Genomic DNA, 19,821 nt, shown 5'->3' with positions numbered 1-19,821 from the left:
CCATCCTTCAAAGCCTGATTCAAATGCTTTTCCATGAAGGCCTTTTTAGAACCCAGAAACAGAAGGCATCTATCAATCAGAAATTGAGAGTTGGAAGGGACCTTAAAGACCATCAGAAATAGGTAACTTTGGCAACAGTAAAAGGTATCAAATATTCTCCCAAGATTTAATTCTTTATGTAAAAATAAAGAAGTACATCCATCTTATTAGTATACAAATTTGCTTCATTTTTAATAAATGGTAAAATTATATGTATACCAAAGAATTGTTTAAAAATAAATTTCTTTATGAGTTATTTTCAGCAAATGTTTGATTTGTATACCTATTTTATATACCTGTAAATCAGGGATAGTGTAAAAATTTCTCAGGCAAAAAGGGGTCATGAGTAGAAAAAATTTAAGAAGCTATTCTCTAAGAAACAAACCTTTTTTCCTTCCTTGTTTTCTTCCTTTCTTTCTTCCCCCTATTCCAATCTAGGCCAGTTTGCCTCTTTTTAGGAAATCCCAATGGCCCTTGCTCCCAAAGGCTGGACTTAATATGGCCACTTGAGTGATTCTGACTCTAATTCTGATCAAAACTCCCAAACTCAAGAAATCCACCAGCCTTAGTTTCCCCCCAATTTCAGGAATTATGGGCATGACTAGCTTGGTACCTCCTTTTCTAAAACTCTATGATTCTTAAAAAAGGGTGCATAACCTTTCATCCAGGGATACCACTACCAGGATAATAATAAAAAAAAAAAAAAAATTCAAAAAAAGAAGAAAAAAATTTCACATACCTGAAAACATGTACAACTATTCTTTTTGCAGTGGCAAAAACCTAGAAACTAAGAGGATACCCACCTATGGAGCAATGCTTCAACAAATTAATAGTATACTAATGTAATGGAATATTATCATGCCATAAGAAATGATAAAATGGATAGCTTCAGAGAAAACTGGGAAGATCTCCATGAAATGATGAAAAATGAAATGGGCAGAACCAAATTATTCCTATTTATATAATAACAACATTTTAAAGAAAAACAACTTGAAAGAACTAGGAACTTTGATCAATGCCATGACAAATCACTATTCCAGAAGATGAAGCACACTACTCAACTTCTGATAGAGAGATGGTAGAGACAAAATACAGGAGAGACACATTTTTAGACATGGCCACTGAAGGAATTTGCTTTGCCTAACTATGCATATCTGTTATTTTCATTTCTGTTATTATTTATGAAGAGGTGGGGAGGCATGGAGTAGAAGAGAAAACATGTTTATTGATTGAAAAAAATTTACAAAGAATATTTTTCTAAAAGGATTCTCTGAGCTCTATTTCCAACATTCCAGTTTAATTCTTTATTTCAATTGAACTGTGATCCATTCAATTATCTCATTCAATTCAGTGAATCAAATATGAAATCAAAAAAGTATGTAAAGGGGCAGCTAGGTGGCACAGTGGATAGAGCACCAGCCCTGAAGTTAGGAGGATCTGAATTCAAATCTAGTCTCAGACACTAATCTAAATCTAAATCTAATCTCAGATCACTGCCTAGCTGTATGATCCTGGGCAAGTCACTTAACCCCAATTGCCTCAGCAAAAACAAAAAACAAAAAACAGAAAAAACAAAAACAAAAACAAAAAACTATGTGTTGCATTATTTCCAAGTTATATCTTCTTCCATGGATCTTCCATAGGAAATATACCCTACATTCTAGAGGTCTTCCCCTATGTGCAGTATATATTTTTTGATAATAAGAAAACACCTCTGGTAATCTGATGAAGCTTTTGGTTCTTTCTTCTCCTCATCTCACCTAGGCTTAATCCCAATAACAGTAACAATAAAATAGAGCCCTATCAGAAGAATGTTTTAAAATGCATTTCTTTTTAATTTGCCTATGATTACAAAGGAAATCAACTATTATTTTTCAATCAAACATGATAACTCACCTTTTCTAATTGTACATTTCCTCAATGATATCCCATATCTTACTTCCTGAGCACAGGATATCATTAGAAATATGTGACAGAGTCCTTTCATCCACCAGACATATCTTGTTTGTCCTTTGGGTCACCCACTTATTTATTTTTCAGGGATTGTACTGCTCTAAGATTTGCAAACTTACAGCATCATGAAAAGATGGGTCTTCATGATGGAGAGTAGCTTGGGATCATTAAAAGCAAATGTACTCTTCTTCCTTGTCTATTCTGGATGCACTTGGAATGGCTGTCCCAGATATGTGTAGTTTAGTCAAGTTCAATTCTTTAAGACCTATTTGGGGTTTTCTTGGCAAAGATAGTGGAATGATTTGTCATTTCCTTCTCCAGCTCATTTACAGATAAAGAACCTGAGTAAATAGGGTTAAGTGATGTGTTCAGGTTGAAAGAGCTACTAAATGAATGAGGCTGAATCTTCCTAATTATAAGCCTATCCACTGTGCCATTTAACTGTCTCTCTCAATGTACTAAGTACACTGGTCAGTTAATTCCATGTCATAATCAGGGCAATGGACATTGTTAATCCTTTTAGGTTTTTTCTTCCTGTCTGGAATAGTAAACTATTCTCCTGAACAGTCCTGAATTCCTTTAAGTGGGTTCTATTATATTCGTGAGTTTTGGTGAAATCAGCATATCGTCAATTTCAAACAAAATCATACGGAGGACTTCTTCTTTAGTAGTTCTTAATCTAGGGGACATGAACTTATCTATTATAACTTTTATCTCTATATGTTGGGGAGTTTTTTTGGGCAACCATATGTATTTTAGTTGATGCATTTTAAAACTTTCTTCCAAGAAGTCTCTAGCCTTTTCTGCACCAATGCTCTTTAAACTTTTTCCACTCTTTTTGCCTGAGAAATTTTTACATGACCTCAGCTATATAGGTATATAAATCAAATATTTACTGATAATAAAATCTGGGGACCCCCACATTCAGTTATAAGACCCCATTTGGGATTGTGACCCATATTGTAAGAAGTTGGACACTAGATCAAAGGGATCCATGACACATAAAAGATCTATAAGGAATTCTTTTAACTATTTGGACTTAGAACAAGTACACATCTCCTTGACTTAGGCCTCCCTTGACATTAATCATCATGGAGATGTGGAATAGGGTTGAGAAATTCACATAGCACACATATCAATGTCTCCATATATGCAGGCACCTGATAAACGCCCTTCCTTTTGAATTGTGAAGATTATTTATGAAGGCTTAGGCATTCAGTTCTGGCTGAATTTTTCAAGGAATCTTATATAATTTTAATATATATGCAAAAGAACTTTTTTTAAATTAGGGAATAACCTATAGTGGCTTTGCCAAGTTTACCTGTTTTTCTTTCTTTTGTAATAAATAAACACAAACCACAACAGGTTCTTATTTTCTCTTCATTGTTTAGTCAGTTGGGAAACCAAAAAAAGAAAAGTATCTTCAAGGTAAAAAAAAAAAAAAAGTCTTCAAAGTCAATCTCTCTAATAATGGCTTTCCCAATATAGTTGAGTGACTTTCTGAAAAATAATGTTCAAAAAGAAACACACACCTGTTATGAGTAGGCCACAAGTTTCAATTAGAAGAATATATGTCACTTCTTTGTATATTTATTCCCCCAATCAACCAACAAGTATTTGGTAAGCTCCTCCTGTGTAGTATAGTAGGATAGAGTCAAAACAAATATAAATTTTTAAAATTAATAGTCCCCTTAAAGTCCACACTGTTGTTTTTTCACTTTGTTTATACACTATGCTGTAGCTTTTAGCCTTAGAGGTTCTTAGTCTAAGGGACACTTACCCAGAGTCACAGAGTCTGTGCCTGTCTGAATCAAAATCAGAAGCCGGTTCAACTGTCTATCAGCTATCAGAGTTTCTTACCCCCAGTCTATTTTTTTTAATTGATAATTACATTTCAATATACTTGGTTTCCTTTGTAACACTAAATATTTATGACATTACTCTGAGAAGAACTCCATAGGCTTTCACCAGAATGCCTGATGAATTCATGACATCAAAAAGGTTAACAACCTTTACCCTACACCCATTTCCTTTCATGTTCTGTTTCTGAGAATAAGTGATCAAATAACTATCCATCTTTTTAAGTACTAGTTATTTTTTCTTTTTTCTCTTTTTTAAAGCCAAAATTGTTTATATAAATATATAATGATTGATTCTGTTTTAATGTAACGCTATTGCTTTTTGCTTTTTTCTCTTTTCTAGAGCCAAAATTGTGTATCATTAGCTTCATTTCACTGAAAAACTATTTTTTCTTCTTTTCTTGTTTATTACAAATACATATTGATGAACTTTGTTTTATTGAAATATGAGTTATTTTTCTAAATTCACCACCAAATTCATCATTATTGTCCCATTTCCAAAATCTTGTTTACCCAAGAGCATAAGCCATATTGTGTTTGCTCATAGAGTATTGCTTCAAAGTTCATTCTGAAGAATTCATGTACCACACATGTCAATGCCCCCATCTGGGCAGGCACCTACCAGGTACCTTGCCTTTTGAACTGTAGAGATCACTTAACAGAGCCTACACATCTGTGCTAAAGGCACATATCTGGCATAGAATATCCAAAACTTGAACAATGTTATTTAAAATAATTTTAAAATCCAAATTCTTCCGACCAGAAGGTAAACATTTACTCTAATTACCCAGCAAAGTGTAGCTTAGAACATATATTTAGAATGGTTCCATAACCCAGAGGTTGGAGCACCAAACCAGGAATTGATAAGTACTCACTGGAGACATTTGTAATAATTAGGTGAATAGAATACATGAGCTGGAATAGGGAAGACCTGAAATCAAATACAGCTTCAGTCACTTCCTAAGTATGTGACTTCTGTCTGCTTCAATTTCTTCTGGAATATAGAGATAAGAATAGTACTTACCTAATATGATAAATGATATGAATATGATTGTGAAAATTAAATTAGATAATATTTGAAAAGTGCTTTGTATATCTATTGACTTCCCTATATCCAGAGCCCAGTGACTGAACAATCAGATGCAAATAGCTTTCAAACAACTATAGGAATGTTTTTAAAAGGAAAAAACAAACCAATAAGATACTTAAAGTTCTAAAATGGTTTTACTGGTGCCTCCTTGATGTCTTACAAGGATCACCAACCCCTACGTTGAACTACTTGAAGTCTTAACTTCTAAAAGGTACCCAAATCCCATAATAACAAGAGACCTCCAGCAAAAGAACATAGATTTAGGCCTAATATACGTCTGGAACCTGTTAGTATACTAATATACTTCTGGAACCTAGAAACCATTTCCCTGTGAAAATGCTTATCTACATATTTGTGTAGATAGATCCAAAATTTTGGGAGGGGTTTTTGATAGTTTTTTTTTTTTCTTCCTATTTCTTTTTCTTTCTTTTATTAAAGCTTTTTATTTTCAAAAAATATGCATGAATAATTTTTCAACACTGATCCATGTAAAACCTTGTGTTCTAAATTCTACCCCCCCATTCCTCCCAGCTTCTTCCCTTAATGGCAAGTAATCCGATATATGTTAAACATGTAAAATGTTTGCTTTTTAAAAAAAGAATGATGATAATGTGGGCATTTCCAGAAATGAGAATGAATGAGCTTAGAAGCTTGCTAATCCTCCTATTCTAACTAAAGACAAAGTTGTCAACTTCTCTAGGGGCCATTTGTTCAGGAGATCTAAGAAGCTCAAGAAAAAAAGGAGTTACCAGCTAAAGCAATGGCAAGTTGGCCTGTTTCTAGTCTAAGACAAGGCTGTCTTTTGGAGGGTCCTCATTGCACAGTGCTTTGGACATGATACAAATGGAGATGCTTAGACAGCTGGGAGGTGCAGTAAATAGAGTAGAGGAGGACCTGAGTTCAAATGAGACCTCAGACATTTATGAGCTGTGTGATCCAGATTGCAGTAAAAAAAACAAAACAAAACAAAACAAAAACCAAAAAACAGATGCTTATAACAGCTGTCGATTAGGCTCCAGATCATTCCTCCTCCTTTTTGAAGTTCAATATCTAGTTTATCAAATCAAATGTCTTTTTATTCCTCCTATCTTCAATCCTTCACTTCATACCAGGAACTTCACTATAACCTCCCATGACATCCCCTTCATGCCACCTTAGCTATACACTAGAAGGGCCAGTCATTCAATAACCATTTATTAAATAATTACTATATGATAGGCATGATGCTAAGCACTGAAAATGCAAAGAAAGGCAAAAACACAGATTCTGCCTTCAAGGAGCTCACACTATCCTCCAACTCACCGTTTCAAACATACTCCACCTCCATGATCAGGAATGCAGAAATTTTTTAAATTTAATCCTTTCTTGCTGTTATTGATTTGTTTCAATCATGTCAAACTCATGATAATCCCCATTTGGGGTTTTCTTGGCAAAGATCTGAGAGTGATTTGTCATTTTCTATCCAACTCATTTTATAGATGAGGAAACTGAGGCAAGCCGGGTCAAGCGACACATCTAAATAGTGTCTGAGCCTGGATTTCTTTCTTTTTTTTTTTTTTTTAAAGTGTCTCTCTCTTTGTGTCTCTCTCTGTGTGTCTCTCCATGTGTCTCTCTGTGTGTCTCTGTCTCTCTCTTTCTCTCTGTCTCTCTTTCTCTATCTCTCTCCCCCTCTCTATTATATGATAAATTATCCCCATTTCTTTATCATTATTAGAATACCTAAGAGTTGGCAGAAGGTTGTGGGGTTGGCACTGGAGTTTAAAGGCTTGGGCTCAAAGCCAGCCTCTAATGCCTATTTCTTGTATGGTCCTGGACAAGTCACTTAAACTCTTAGTGTGCTAGGAATCTCTAAATCACAAAAACATTTCCAAAATTACATTAGCAAATTTGAGCCTGGATTTCAACTCACGAAGATGAGTTTTCCTGATTCCAAGCCCAGTGCTCTATCCACTGAGCCACATTTTCCTAGGTCTCACTTCTAAACTTGTTTTGTTTTCTTCCCTGTCTTCCTACTCCATAATGTTCTCCTAGGCCATTACTCTCTTTCCATTCTTGATATCTATAGTCAAACAATTCCATGTTACACTATCCTGTATTCTAGAAACCTTCCCCCCCATCTTGTCCTATCACTACTCATGCCTTGCCAACTCTCTCCCTGACCCCCAGATTATTCCCCTTTAACTCATATACTACTAAACAGTGAAGAAAATCATGTAATCAAGCTCATTGGGTACATTTCACATTGATATTATCTAATTTCACCAGGGTTCTCACTGACACAAAGCAGTCTTTTCACTCCTTCCTAAATTAATTCCCTAATCTGACAAAGGCTGTTCTAGACCTTCTCTTCTCAAGCCTCCCACATTTCTCTCTCCACTCTCCCAGCAAAAGCCCCTATTCCATGCTTTACATTTATTTTGAATTCCTTCTCCCCAAATGGATATCTCAAAACTCTTTGACAACATCCCACATTTTCTCCTTTCTCTGTTACTGAAGAAAAGATGGCCCTTCTCCTGGACAAGGCCAATCTCTCTACTTAGGATCACTGATTTAAAGTTGAATTTTAAGATATAGTGAAATTTGAAGTAGATTGGTCCACTTCCTTGATTTGATAGATGAGGAATTTAGACAGAGGGGTTAGGTAACCTGCCTGTGGCTACAGATCCAGAATTAGAACCTGGATTATTAACTCCAAATCAATGATCTTTTCTCATTACACCAAGTTATATTCCTATCTATCCCATATTCCCTACTATCTCCATGAGCAGCTTGCCTCTATGATCATCCCTTCAGTCCCTCCCCTGCTGACTACACTGACGTTTCCTCCATCCTTAAAAATCCCTCCTTGATCTTATCATATCTTTCGGATATATGCCTATATTTCTCTTTCTGGAGGGCCATCTCCAGTCGTCTTGATTTATATTTTGCCACTGGACTCAGATGGTTCTGGAGGTGAAAGTGAGGCAGGTGACCTTGCACAGCCCTCGCTCACTTCTATCCAATTCACTTGCATGTCATAGAATCACCTCCCTGATGGAATGGTCCTTTAGGAGAAGGAAGAACAAACAACAACCTACATCAAACACCTAGCAGAAAAAAAAAACACCCAACAAACTATCTGTATTTCCTCTTCTCAACTACATTATTCAACTGAAAATATCCTTCCTCAAACTATTAATGATCTCGAATGATAAATTCAGTGGCTTTTCCTCAATCCGTATAAATCCATGTTTTATTGACCTCTCTGAAGCATTTGGCAGTGAAGACCACCCTCCTCCTGGGTCTCCTGGGTATGATCTGCTCTCTCCGTTGTCATGACAATGCTCTCTAATTTCTCTCCTACTAGCCTAATGGCTCCTTCTCTATTTTGCTAGATCATTTTCTACATCACACACTCCAAAATCTTATCTTTTTCTATGATCAATTATAATATGACACTCAGATCTATATGTGCAATCCTATACTCTCCCTGTTTCTGTCTTTCTCTCTTTCTGTCTGTTTCTGTATTTATCTCTCTACCCTGAGCTCCAATCCCAACATCAATTGCAACTAGATATCTTAAATTAAGGCAGCTTAAACAAAACATATAATGCAAAACCCTTTATCTTTCATCTCAATGAGTCCAGCTACATGTCAAGTAAAGAGAATAGGGGGTCTGGAGTCAGGAAGACCTAAATTCAAATTCAACCTCAGGTGGTGGGTACGCCTTGGGCAAGACATTTAGCCTTTTATTGCCTAAGTTTCTTCAACTGTAAAATGGGGATAATAACAGTACAGATCTCTCAGGGTTGTAGTAAGAATCAAAGGAAAGCTCTCCTTTCCTTTCCTCTTCCCATTTCCTACTTTTGTAGAAAGTAACACTAGTATTCCATTCAACAGGTTTCCAAACTAGGAATAACCTATTAAAAATTCTTCATTCTGTTGGTGGCAGCCCTCTTTGTAGTGGCCAGAAACTGGAAACTAAGTGGATGCCCATCAATTGGAGAATGGCTGAACAAATTGTAGCATATGAATGTTATGGAATATTATTGTTCTGTAAGAAATGACCAACAGGATGAATACAGAAAGGCTTGGAGAGACTTACATGAACTGATGCTGAGTGAAATGAGCAGGACCAGGAGATCATTATATACCTCAACAACAATACTATATGATGATCACTTCTTATGGGTGTGGCCATTTTCAACAATGAGATGAACCAAATCAGTTCCAATAGAGCAGTAATGAACTGAACCAGCTACACCCAGCGAAAGAACTCTGGGAGATGACTATGAACCACTACACAGAATTCCCAATCCCTCTAATTTTGTCCGCCTGCATTTTAGATTTCCTTCACAGGCTAATTGTACGCTATTTTAAAGTCCTATTCTTTTTGTACAGCAAAATAACATGTATACATATATTGTATTTAATTTATACTTTAACATATTTAACATGTATTGGTCAACCTGCCATCTGGGGGGAAGAGGTGAGGGGAAGGAGGGGAAGAGGGGAGGGGAAGGAGGGGAAAAGTTGGAACAAAAAAAAGGTTTGGCAATTGTCAATGCTGTAAAATTATCCATGCATATATCTGGTAAATAAAAACTATAATTAAAGATATTAAAAAAAATTTCTTCATTCTTCCTCAACCCATATATCCAAACAGCTGGCAAGTCTTATGGATTGTCCCTCCACAATTTCTCACCCATTCCCCTTCTCTCCAGGCACAAAGGCCACCACTCCTCCTTAAAATCCTTATCACTTCTCACCTGGAACCTCCACAATGGTTTCCGTATCTGCAGTCTCTACCCTCTCACATTCAACCAAACTGCCCTTCCTGTTCTTCCCACATGACACATCTAACTCCTAGGTTTATAAAGGCCGTCCCTCCTTATCTATGCCCATTAGTGCCAGGTCTGGAGTCAGGAAGACTCATTTTCCTCACTTTCCTTAGACACTAAATAGCTCTGTGACCCTGAACAAGTCACTTAACTCTGTATGACTCAGTTTCCTCATCTATAAAATGAGTTGGAAAAGGAAATGGCAAGACACTCCTACTAGAGTAACTTCTTTGCCAAGAAAACCCCCAAAAGGGGTCACAAAAGCTGTGTGATCTGTGAAATGTCTAAGGCTAGATTTGAACTAGTCTTTCTGACTCCAGATCCAGCACTATCCACTGAAACACTGGCTGCCTCCAATAGGTGTCATATAGTTTTTGACTTAATGATTCCAATTAGTAATTTCACACACACACCCCCAAAACTATCTCTTATGCGATACTTTTCTTATAGAACGTAAGTTCCTTGAGGTCAGGGGATGAATCATTTCTGTCTTTGTATACATAGTATCTGTCACTTAGGATCAAAGATGTTACGCTGGAATGGGCTTCAGAAGCCATCTGCTCCAATCTACTTTTCTTGCAGATTGAGGAACTGAGATCTTGGAAAGCTAAGTCACTTACTTAAGATTCTACACAGCTATTATATGTCAAAGGTAGGATTTAAATCCAGGTGCTCATACTCCAGAGCCAGAACTTTTCTACTCTATCTCACAGCCCCAGAAAGCATCTAGTAGGTACCTAATAAACAGCTTGTTGACTGATAGCCAGCTCGGACAAAAGACGTGTAGAATAGGACTCGTTACCTGGGGAGTGGAGTCAGTCACCTGTTTAAACAAATCAACCAGCCCATTTGGTCTCCCACCACTATATTCCCCCACACACAGCCCGAAAAAAATAAAGGGCAAAATGATCCTAGGGCTAACTAAGTAAGCAGCTCGTGGGAACACCCCAGTATCAGTCAAGCTTCCTACAAGGAGTAAGGTTCCTCTGGGAGCTCCCTTTCTACAAAACAGAGGGGAACTTTTTCCAGACGATTTCCAAATAGCCAACGGCCCAGCAAAGTGGTGTTCCCGGCTCCACAACTTCCTCCTTCTCCCTCCTAGAAGCCTCAGTCAGATCGGGCGTTTCCCAGAAGCAGAGGACCCCGAAAAGGAGTGGGCGGCGAACACCTGGGCTTGGACTCTGGCCTCGGTAGAAGGGGGGGGGGGGCAAACCAAAAGGGCAGTGACCTGACCAAAAGGTTCCCCAAAGCTGTCCCAAGTCACTCCTTCCTCGTGCCTTCCTGGCAGTCCCCTGCACAGCCTCCGCTCTCGGATCTCCAGAGCGCACAGCCCCTGCTTTCAGCTCTCCAAGACGCGCAGCCCCAGCTCTCTACTCCCCAAGGTTGGCCACCTCCGGCTCTCAGTTGTCCGAGGCGCACGGTCCCCAGTTCTACGTTCCTCGGGGCGCATAGCTCCTATTCTCCGCTCTCCAGAGCGCACGGACCCCTCTTTTAACTATCCCGGGCAAGTTCCCAGCCTGGGCCCTAGTCCGGATTCGATCGTGGAGTGGGGTGGAAGGGACCCCCCTGTCAATCACCCGATCGTTCGTAAGTTCACTCACCCCGGGACCCGGCAGGGGCAAGAGCAGCAGCGCCAGCAGCTGCAGGAGCCGGCGCAGCGGGACCGGCATGGATGCGGGCTCGCTTCTAGCTCCGAAGGGCAGTGCAGGCGAGGGTTTCGGAGCCGCTGGAACGACGGCGGCACGGCAGCTTCTCCGGTTCAGAGGACACGGGGCTGGCTCACCGGCGGCGACTCCTCCATTCTCGGCCCAATGTGCGTTGTGTCCGGGGCGCTTCTTCCTGTCTGGGCGGAGCTGAGCAGCTACCACGGGCTCCTGCTCCTCCTCCCACTCCCTTTCCCTCCCTCCTGCTTATTCCTGGTGCTGAGCGTTAAAGCCCCGGGCCCTGGGGTGAACTGGACGGTCCCCGATGCCGTGTCGCCGCACTCTCAGGCCCCAGTTACAGTTTTGGGAAAAGGTCGGAGCTAAGACCCTCCTTTCCCCATTGCCACGTAGACAGAGCCAGATCTTGGCTTGAGCGGCCCCTTGGGGCCGCGGAGTTCAAGGGCGATTCTTACTTCCCCCAAGACCGCACACCCGGGGGGCCCCAAGGGTAGAATCCATTCTCCACCAGACCTAACCCAGGACTGATCCAAGAGACTTGAGTTCTAATGCTGACCCTATCACTAATTAGCTTTGTGTCAGAAACTTCTTCAAGCTGGAGTTTTCTGAGAAGAAAAATGAGGGAATTTGGATAGGAAGATTTCTCCAATCCGTTTTAGTTCTTATATTCTAGAATTGCTTCTCTTCTCCCGTCTTCCTTTCTTTTTCTTTCCCTTTTTCTTTTCTCTCCTTTCCCTCTAATTTCTTTTTTCCTCTCTTCTTTCCTCAATATCCCATTGGTCTAAATCTCAAGATTCCATTGTTGCCCTTCTACTAATTCTGTAATATTCCACCCAATCCACGCCCCCATCAACCAGCATCACATTTTGCCTCCACTCAATACTTCCTCCCTGAGTCTGACTTCAATATGACTTAGTTTAAGCGGTGGATGGTACCCACAGTTCTGCACAGCAGTCTTTCCTATTTCCTGGGCTTGCTTCTGCACATAAACTGATGAAGGGTATAAAGAGAGATTTAAACTAGAACTGGAACTGCCCTTCTTCCCATCCCCATATCCTCAGTAACTCGGCCCTGAAACTAGGATCAGAGGATTAGAGGTATGAAAGATGGAAGGAACCTCAGGGCCCATTTTAGTCCAACTTCAGAGGAAAGAACTGGAGAGGAGGAAGATAAAATAGGAGATTAAGGATCTTAATCTGGGGTCCTAGTCCTGTGCTAGCCATCAAGTGTCTTTGGTTGGATTTTAACCTGGAGCTTTCTGACTCAGAGCCTGGAACTCCTTCCACTATGCCTCAGTACCTGATCACTTGAATAAATGAAATGAATGAATGACCAAGTCACATTTAATGCCTATTTGTGTTCCAAGAAATGTGCTAGATAACAACAATGCAAATACAAAAGACAATTCCTATCTTTAAGGGGCTTATATTTATAACAAAGCAATTTATACAGGGAATCAATGGCCAGGGAAGCCAGTTTGGTTGTGGGGAGCAATAGAATATTATATAGAGACACTCATGCCTTTTTTGTCAGACTTTAAAGCAATAGTAGAATCGAATTAATTACTATTCCTAGAGCAAAGGTATTATAGGAGGGGGGAGGAGAAGAGAGAAAGAAGGAATGCACTTATGATAGCAGAACTAATATCAAAAGGTCAGGGATAGATTGATGAGAAGCATAGTCTGGAGCAGGCTAAATATAGTGCATTAGGGGAGTTTGTATTCACTTGTCAATTAGAATGGCTCAGAACCTAGTAGAGGATAAAGCTGGATGGTTTAACTAAGGGTAGGGAGAAAGGATAAGGAAACAGAATTGGATTGTTGAGATCAACAGCAAGGCAGACTATAAGATGTCATTTCTTGGCAATCACTAAATGGTTGCTCTAATTTTACATCTATAGACTTTCTTTCTACATCTATAGACACTTTCCTTTTGAAATCAATTACATCATAATAGAATAGCTAGTACACACACATCTTTAAGGTTTTACAAAGAACTTTACAAATTTGTGTTAATTCATCCTCACAACAACCTAAAGAGGTAGGTACTATTATTATTCCCATTTTACAGATAAGGAAACTGAGGCAGACAAAGGTTAAGTGACTTGCCTAGAGTTACACAAATAATAAATATCTGAGACCAAATTAGAATGCTGATTTTCCTGAATTCAGGTCAGCACTCTATCTACTCTATCAACCTAACTGCCCACATCTACATTAGGTAGCTAACTGTATCAAGTTGCAATGTAGTCCATGAAATATTTTAAACCAGAAGAAGGCTTCCAATACCAATTCTCTTCTATGGAGGACTTATAGACAAGAATCAAAAAGGATAGCGGTCAAGGATGGCTTGTGTGCCATACATACACAAAATGAGTTCATACACAAAATCTGTTAGCAAAAGAGGTTTCCCCATTGGAAGACATCTTTTTCTTTTAAGGTTCTTTGGAGTCCCTGTTTTCCAAATCAATCATTTTTCTAGATCCCCTCCTCAGACTAACCAATTCAATTCCACAAACATGAATCACTAACAGGGGCCCTATTTTCATGAATTGTAGACAGAGTCAAACTTTTAATCAGCAACTGAACTGTGACCTTGAGCTTATCACCTAATTTCCTTAGCTATATAATGAGGGGGGGTTGAGTGATCTCAAAGGTCTCTTCTATCTTTAAATTCCATGGTCATTCAGTAGAGATTATAAACAGGCAAGAAATAATAATACAAACTAATCATATATATCGTGTAACATTTGTACAGGTGGTAATTCTAAAGATGTCACACTACAGTCTGAAACTGGGGCATTGTAGATTTTCCCTTACAGGATTTATTGAAGGACTGGTTGTCACCAAATTATTACAGACAACATAATAAAATAACAATTTGTAGCTCTAGGAAGGAATTCTACATTTGTAGTCAGGGGATTAGGATTCAAATCCTGACTCTCCTATTCATTGTACTAATCACTTCTCTTTGGCTCACAGTTCCCTCATCTGTAAAATGATAAGATTGCACTAAGATGATTTCTGACATCCTTTCCAGGATATCTAACTCTAAATCTATGGTCCTTCCATCTTCTTTGTAAGCCTTTGTAAGATGGGAGGTGAGGGGCCAGAGATACATTGTAAACAATAGGTGTGCTGACAGAAAGAATGTTAAAATTCTTAGTCTTTACTCTTTACATCCAATGGCACTGCAACAATGATTAAAAAATGAGAATGTAAATACTAAAGGAAAAAGAAAGGCACACTAATGCATAGTAGAGCTATGGATTGATTCAACCATTCTGAAAGACAATTTAGTATTGTGTTAAGAAAGTGCATATCCTTTGACCTAGAAATAACATTAAGTATATACCTTCAGAGGTTAGAGGCAGAAAGAAAGTTCACACGTACACAAAAATATTTCTAGTAGTACTTGTGGTAGTAAAGAAAGTAGGTGTCCATCAATTGAGGACCATATAAACAAATTATGGTAAGTGAATTAATGGAATATCACTGAGGTGTAAGAAATTATGAAGATGAAGAATTCAGAAAAACATGAGAAGTCTTAATATGCACTAATGTAGAATAAACAGAATTAGGAAAAAATATACAAATGATGACAATAATGAAAGGAAAAAACAAAAAATAAATACAAAAATCCAACAATTAAATGATGTATAAGGACTAAGCTGTCCTTAGAATGAAGAGATGAAAAAATGTATCTCCTTCCCATTTCAGAATAATAGAAGTTCCAGGGAGTAGAACATTGCACACATTGGTTGACATAATGTGTCATTTAGTTTAACTGAACTTTATTTTTTTTCTTTTCCTTATTTATTCTCTGTTTCAGAGGATGTTTTTTCCAAGAGGGAAAAACAGAGAGTTTATATATATATAACTTCACTTTTTTCTGGTTATACATGTTTTTGAATACACATTTCTTTATAAAGAATGCTGAGAAAGAAACATCAGAACAAAAGAGGAAAAAATACAGGAAAAGAAAAAAAAAAAACCCAAAAAAGAAGTAAATATAGCATATGTTGATTTACATTCAATCTCCATAGTTCTCTTTCTGGATGCAGATGGCATCTTCTATCCAAAGTTTATTGAGATTGCCTTGATCACTGAATGACTTAAGAAGAACCAAGTCATTCTAGTTGATCATTGCACATTTTTGTTGTATACAATGTATTTCTGGTTCTGCTTGTCTCACTCAGCATCAGTTCATATAAATATTTTTAGAGCTTTCTAATATCAACTTGATCATCATCTTTCATAGAACAATAATATTTCATTATCTTCATATACCACAACTTACTCAGCCATTCTCCAACTGATCTACTCATTTTCCATCTACTCTTCATCTATTCTTTGCCACCACAAAAAGAGCTGCTACAAACATTTTTGCACATGTGGGTCCTTTTTCCTCTTTTATCATTTCCTTTGGATTCCAGTATTGGTACTGCTAAGTCAGAGGATGTGCACAATTTTATAGCCCTTTGGGCATAGCTCCAAATTGCTCTCCAGAATGGTTGGAACAATTCACAATTACACCAACAATGTATTAGTGTCCCAGTTTTCACACATCCACTCCAACATTTATTATTGTCTTTTCCTGTCATTTTAGCCAATCTGAGAGATGTGAGGTGGTATTTCAGAGTCGTTTTAATATTCATTTCTCTAATAAAGAGTGATTTAGAGCATTTTTTTCATATAATTATAGATGGCTTTAATTTTGTCCTCTGAAAAGTGTCTGATCATATACTTTGATCACTTATCAATTGGGGAATGACTTGTATTCTTATAAATTTGACACAGTTCTTTATATTTTGAAACCTTTATTAGGAACATTGGCTATAAAATCCCCCCTCAGTTTTAAACTTCTCTTTTAATCTTGTTTCTGTTGGTTTTGTTTGTGCAAAAAAAAAAAAAATTAATCAAAATTGTCCATTTTTCATTTCTTAATATTCTCTAGTTCTTTTTTTGTCATAAGTTGGGAGGAATATATTTGAAAATAGAGTGGTTTATTATTTCCTTCTTCAGCTTGAGGCAAGCAAGATTATGTGACTTCCCCTATGTTCTGAGGACAGATTTGAAGTCAGGAATATGTTTCCATGTCTGGTGCTTTATCTACTGTGTCACTTAACTGCTATTTGGAAATGAAAATCATATAAAAATAAAAGATTATTAATTCTAATTTTTAAATTCTTAAGGAAAAAATGAATTATTTGCAAATCAATTTAAAAAAATAAAAACTGGTATTTATACCCACTATTTATTCATATGGTTCCATGAGATTCCCAGATTATTATAGCAATAAGGAGATAGAATTGGAAAAGACAACCAAAAAATGTGGAGACTTGATCTGATATCCAATTTAATTTAGGTGTGTCTATAAAGGACAGAGGTATCCAAATTAAATTATAATCTATATAGAGCTTCTGATTACTACCCTTCCTGCCTCCAGGGTTGCTGATAAACCCAAAACACCAATTAAGAGTAAAATAAATCTAAGCAAACATGAGGTCTGTGGTTAAATTCATTTTAATAATAGTTTGCAAGCAAATACATATGTAAATGGAGACCATGGCACAGTGTAGCACTGCTTTTTAGATGATTTTAAGTGAATAGGCCCCATGTGCTGACAGGGAATGCCATCATTCCTGAGCAATCCAGTCATATATATCTAGAGAAGCCTGAAGCAAACAAGCTGTGAGTTAATTTTTTAATTATTACTTTGCCCAGCTTGCACGCTGAGAACAAGACCCCATGAGGTCAGTATATAGTACTCAAATACCAAATATATTTGAATGAAATAGACCTGTTAAGATATCCTTCTCTCCCTCTTTCCCACTGTTACACCACATTTCTAGCTTGCTTTGAGTTTTTGTTATTGTTTTTTCCTCCTTCTTAAGAAGTTGTTTGAAAAAACTTTCTCGAACAAGGGGGATTAACTATGAACCACTACATAGAATTCCCAATCCCTCTATTTTTATCTGCCTGCATTTTTTATTTCCTTCACAGGCTAATTGTATATTATTTCAAAGTCTGATTCTTTTTGTACAGCAAAATAACTGGACATGTATACATATATTGTATTTAACTTATACTTTAACATATTTAACATGTACTGGTCAACCTGCCATCTTGGGGAAGAGGTGGGGGAAAGGAGGGGAAAAGTTGGAACAAAAGATTTTGCAATTATCAATGCTGAAAAATTATAATTATCCATGCATATATCTTGTAAATAAAAAGCTATAATTGAAAGAAAGAGAGAGAAAGAAAGAAAGAAAGAAAGAAAGAAAGAAAGAAAGAAAGAAAGAAAGAAAGAAAGAAAGAAAGAAAGAAAGAAAGAAAGAAAGAAAGAAAGAAAGAAAGAAAGAAAGAAAGAAAGAAAGAAAGAAAGGAAGAAAGGAAGAAAGGAAGGAAGGAAGAAGGAAGGAAGGAAGAAAGGAAGGAAGGAAGGAAGGAAGGAAGGAAGGAAGGAAGGAAGGAAGGAAGGAAGGAAGGAAGGAAGGAAGGAAGGAAGGAAGGAAGGAAGGAAGGAAGGAAGGAAAGAAAGAAAGAAAGAAAGAAAGAAAGAAAGAAAGAAAGAAAGAAAGAAAGAAAGAAAGAAAGAAAGAAAGAAAGAAAGAAAGAAAGAAAGAAAGAAAGAAAGAAAGAAAGAAAGAAAGAAAGAAAGAAAGAAAGAAAGAAAGAAAGAAAGAATCTCCTTAGGAACTCTAGTAGCTCTTTTCAGATTAAAATGTCACTGTGACCTGACCATAAATACCAGAGATGAAGCACAAAAAGGAGTGTAGCCTCAGTTAAATCATAAATCATAAATATTCTGGAAAGAAATGCTGCATGATAGAGTGTCCAGATGGGCAGAATTTCCACACCAGTCAATGGTAAAATGGGACAGGACAATAAGAGAGTTTAACCACTCATATTTCCATGCCCTCTCCTCCATCCCTGGACTACTGATTGATTGATTCATTGAGTCCTCAGCTACTTTCTTGGCCATTTCTTATGCAAATAATTTAGTCAAAGCTTGATCTCCTTTCCAAGTCTATTCAAAATTTTATCAATAATTAAGTATGAAATGATCCACTAAAAAAATGAGAAACTGCTACCTGAATGGGATAAGATACACCTTTTCATCAGAATTTCTCATCTATCCGACAAAACTATTTTTACACATGAGCTTCACTTTCCTAGGTAAACTGATGGCTTTTGCAGGTAATGGTTTTGTTATTCTTCAGTTCTTTCAGTTGTTTTACTCTTTGTGACCCCATTTGTGGTTTTCTTGACAGACATATTGGAAAACAAATTGGAATGGTTGGCCATTTCCTTTTCTATCCCATTTCATAGATGAAGAAATTCCCCCCCCCCCCCCCGCCCCCCGCAGGCTGGGGTTAAGTGACTTGCCCAGGATCACACAGCTAGGAAATGTTAAATGTCTGAGAGCAAATTTGAATTCGGGTCCTCCTGAATTCAAGGCTGGTGCTCTATCCACTGGGCCACCTAGCTGCCCCACATAGATGAAGAAATTGAGGTAAACAGGGTTAAGTGACTTATCCAGAGTCACACAGCTGATAACTGTGGGAATGGTAAAGGAATGCAGTCAAATGAAAGACACTTACCCAATAAGTATAATCACATTAATCACATAAAATAAATCACATTAGAAGGGGTTGGACCAACTCTTTGACAATGTCATGAAAGATTTGTGCACTTCATGCCTTGAAATTCCTGAAAGGGAATCATTACAATAAAGATATATATATGGGTACATCGAAAAAGTGCTATTTGTGTTATTTATGACTCTGATTCCAAGTTTACTGTTTGATATTTGACTTAAAGAAGATGTGCTGTTGTTTGCCCTTTGTTTTCAAAGAAAATCAATGACATCATGGGGGAGGTGTTTTGTTTTGCAAATGAATGGGATTTAATGGAGGCAGAGTTGCACAAAGCAGTCAGCCTCACTCTCTCTTCTAGAGCAATAAAAGTCCTGTGGCAAGACAAAAGTCAGGATGACTTGGTATCTTCTATGGTCAAACACAGAGCCTACCTTAGCCACCTTCATCCTTCATGTTCATTGACAGTTTGAGGCCTTTCAATAATCCTCAATCTGGTTTAGCTTGTCTGCTGAGGCATTAGCAATCAAGACAGACTACTGTAAGTAATGCTTGACTCAAGTCAATATGGTAGTTCAGATTTGAATTAGAAAGAAACAAGATGGGGCAGCTAGGCACAGTGGATAGAGCACCAGCCTTGAATTCAGGAAGACCTGAGTTCAAATTTGGTCTCAGACACTTAACACTTCCTAGCTGTGTGACCCTGGGCAAGTCACTTAACTCCAGCCTCAAAAAAAAAAAAAAAAAAAAAAAAAGATGCTTATAAATTATCTAACCCCTAACAAAAAAGGCTTACCAG

The 19,821-nt window shown here is 37.7% G+C and overlaps 1 protein-coding gene across 1 annotated transcript in view; it reads right to left on the bottom strand.

The window, feature by feature from the left end:
* The window catches only part of ERN1 (endoplasmic reticulum to nucleus signaling 1), a 131,153-nt gene extending 119,498 nt beyond the window's left edge, over positions 1-11,655 (bottom strand). The window contains exon 1 of the mRNA XM_074260829.1: positions 11,363-11,655. Coding sequence (XP_074116930.1) covers positions 11,363-11,431 — 69 coding nt within the window. The 5' untranslated portion in view covers positions 11,432-11,655. The remainder of the gene's footprint in view (positions 1-11,362) is intronic.
* Positions 11,656-19,821: the final 8,166 nt, after the last annotated feature.

Source organism: Sminthopsis crassicaudata, chromosome 4 (genome assembly GCF_048593235.1).
Source record: "Sminthopsis crassicaudata isolate SCR6 chromosome 4, ASM4859323v1, whole genome shotgun sequence".
Classification (NCBI taxonomy): Eukaryota; Metazoa; Chordata; class Mammalia; order Dasyuromorphia; family Dasyuridae; genus Sminthopsis; species Sminthopsis crassicaudata.
Note: the sequence above shows the minus strand (reverse complement) of the source record. Positions and strands in the feature narration are given on the sequence as shown.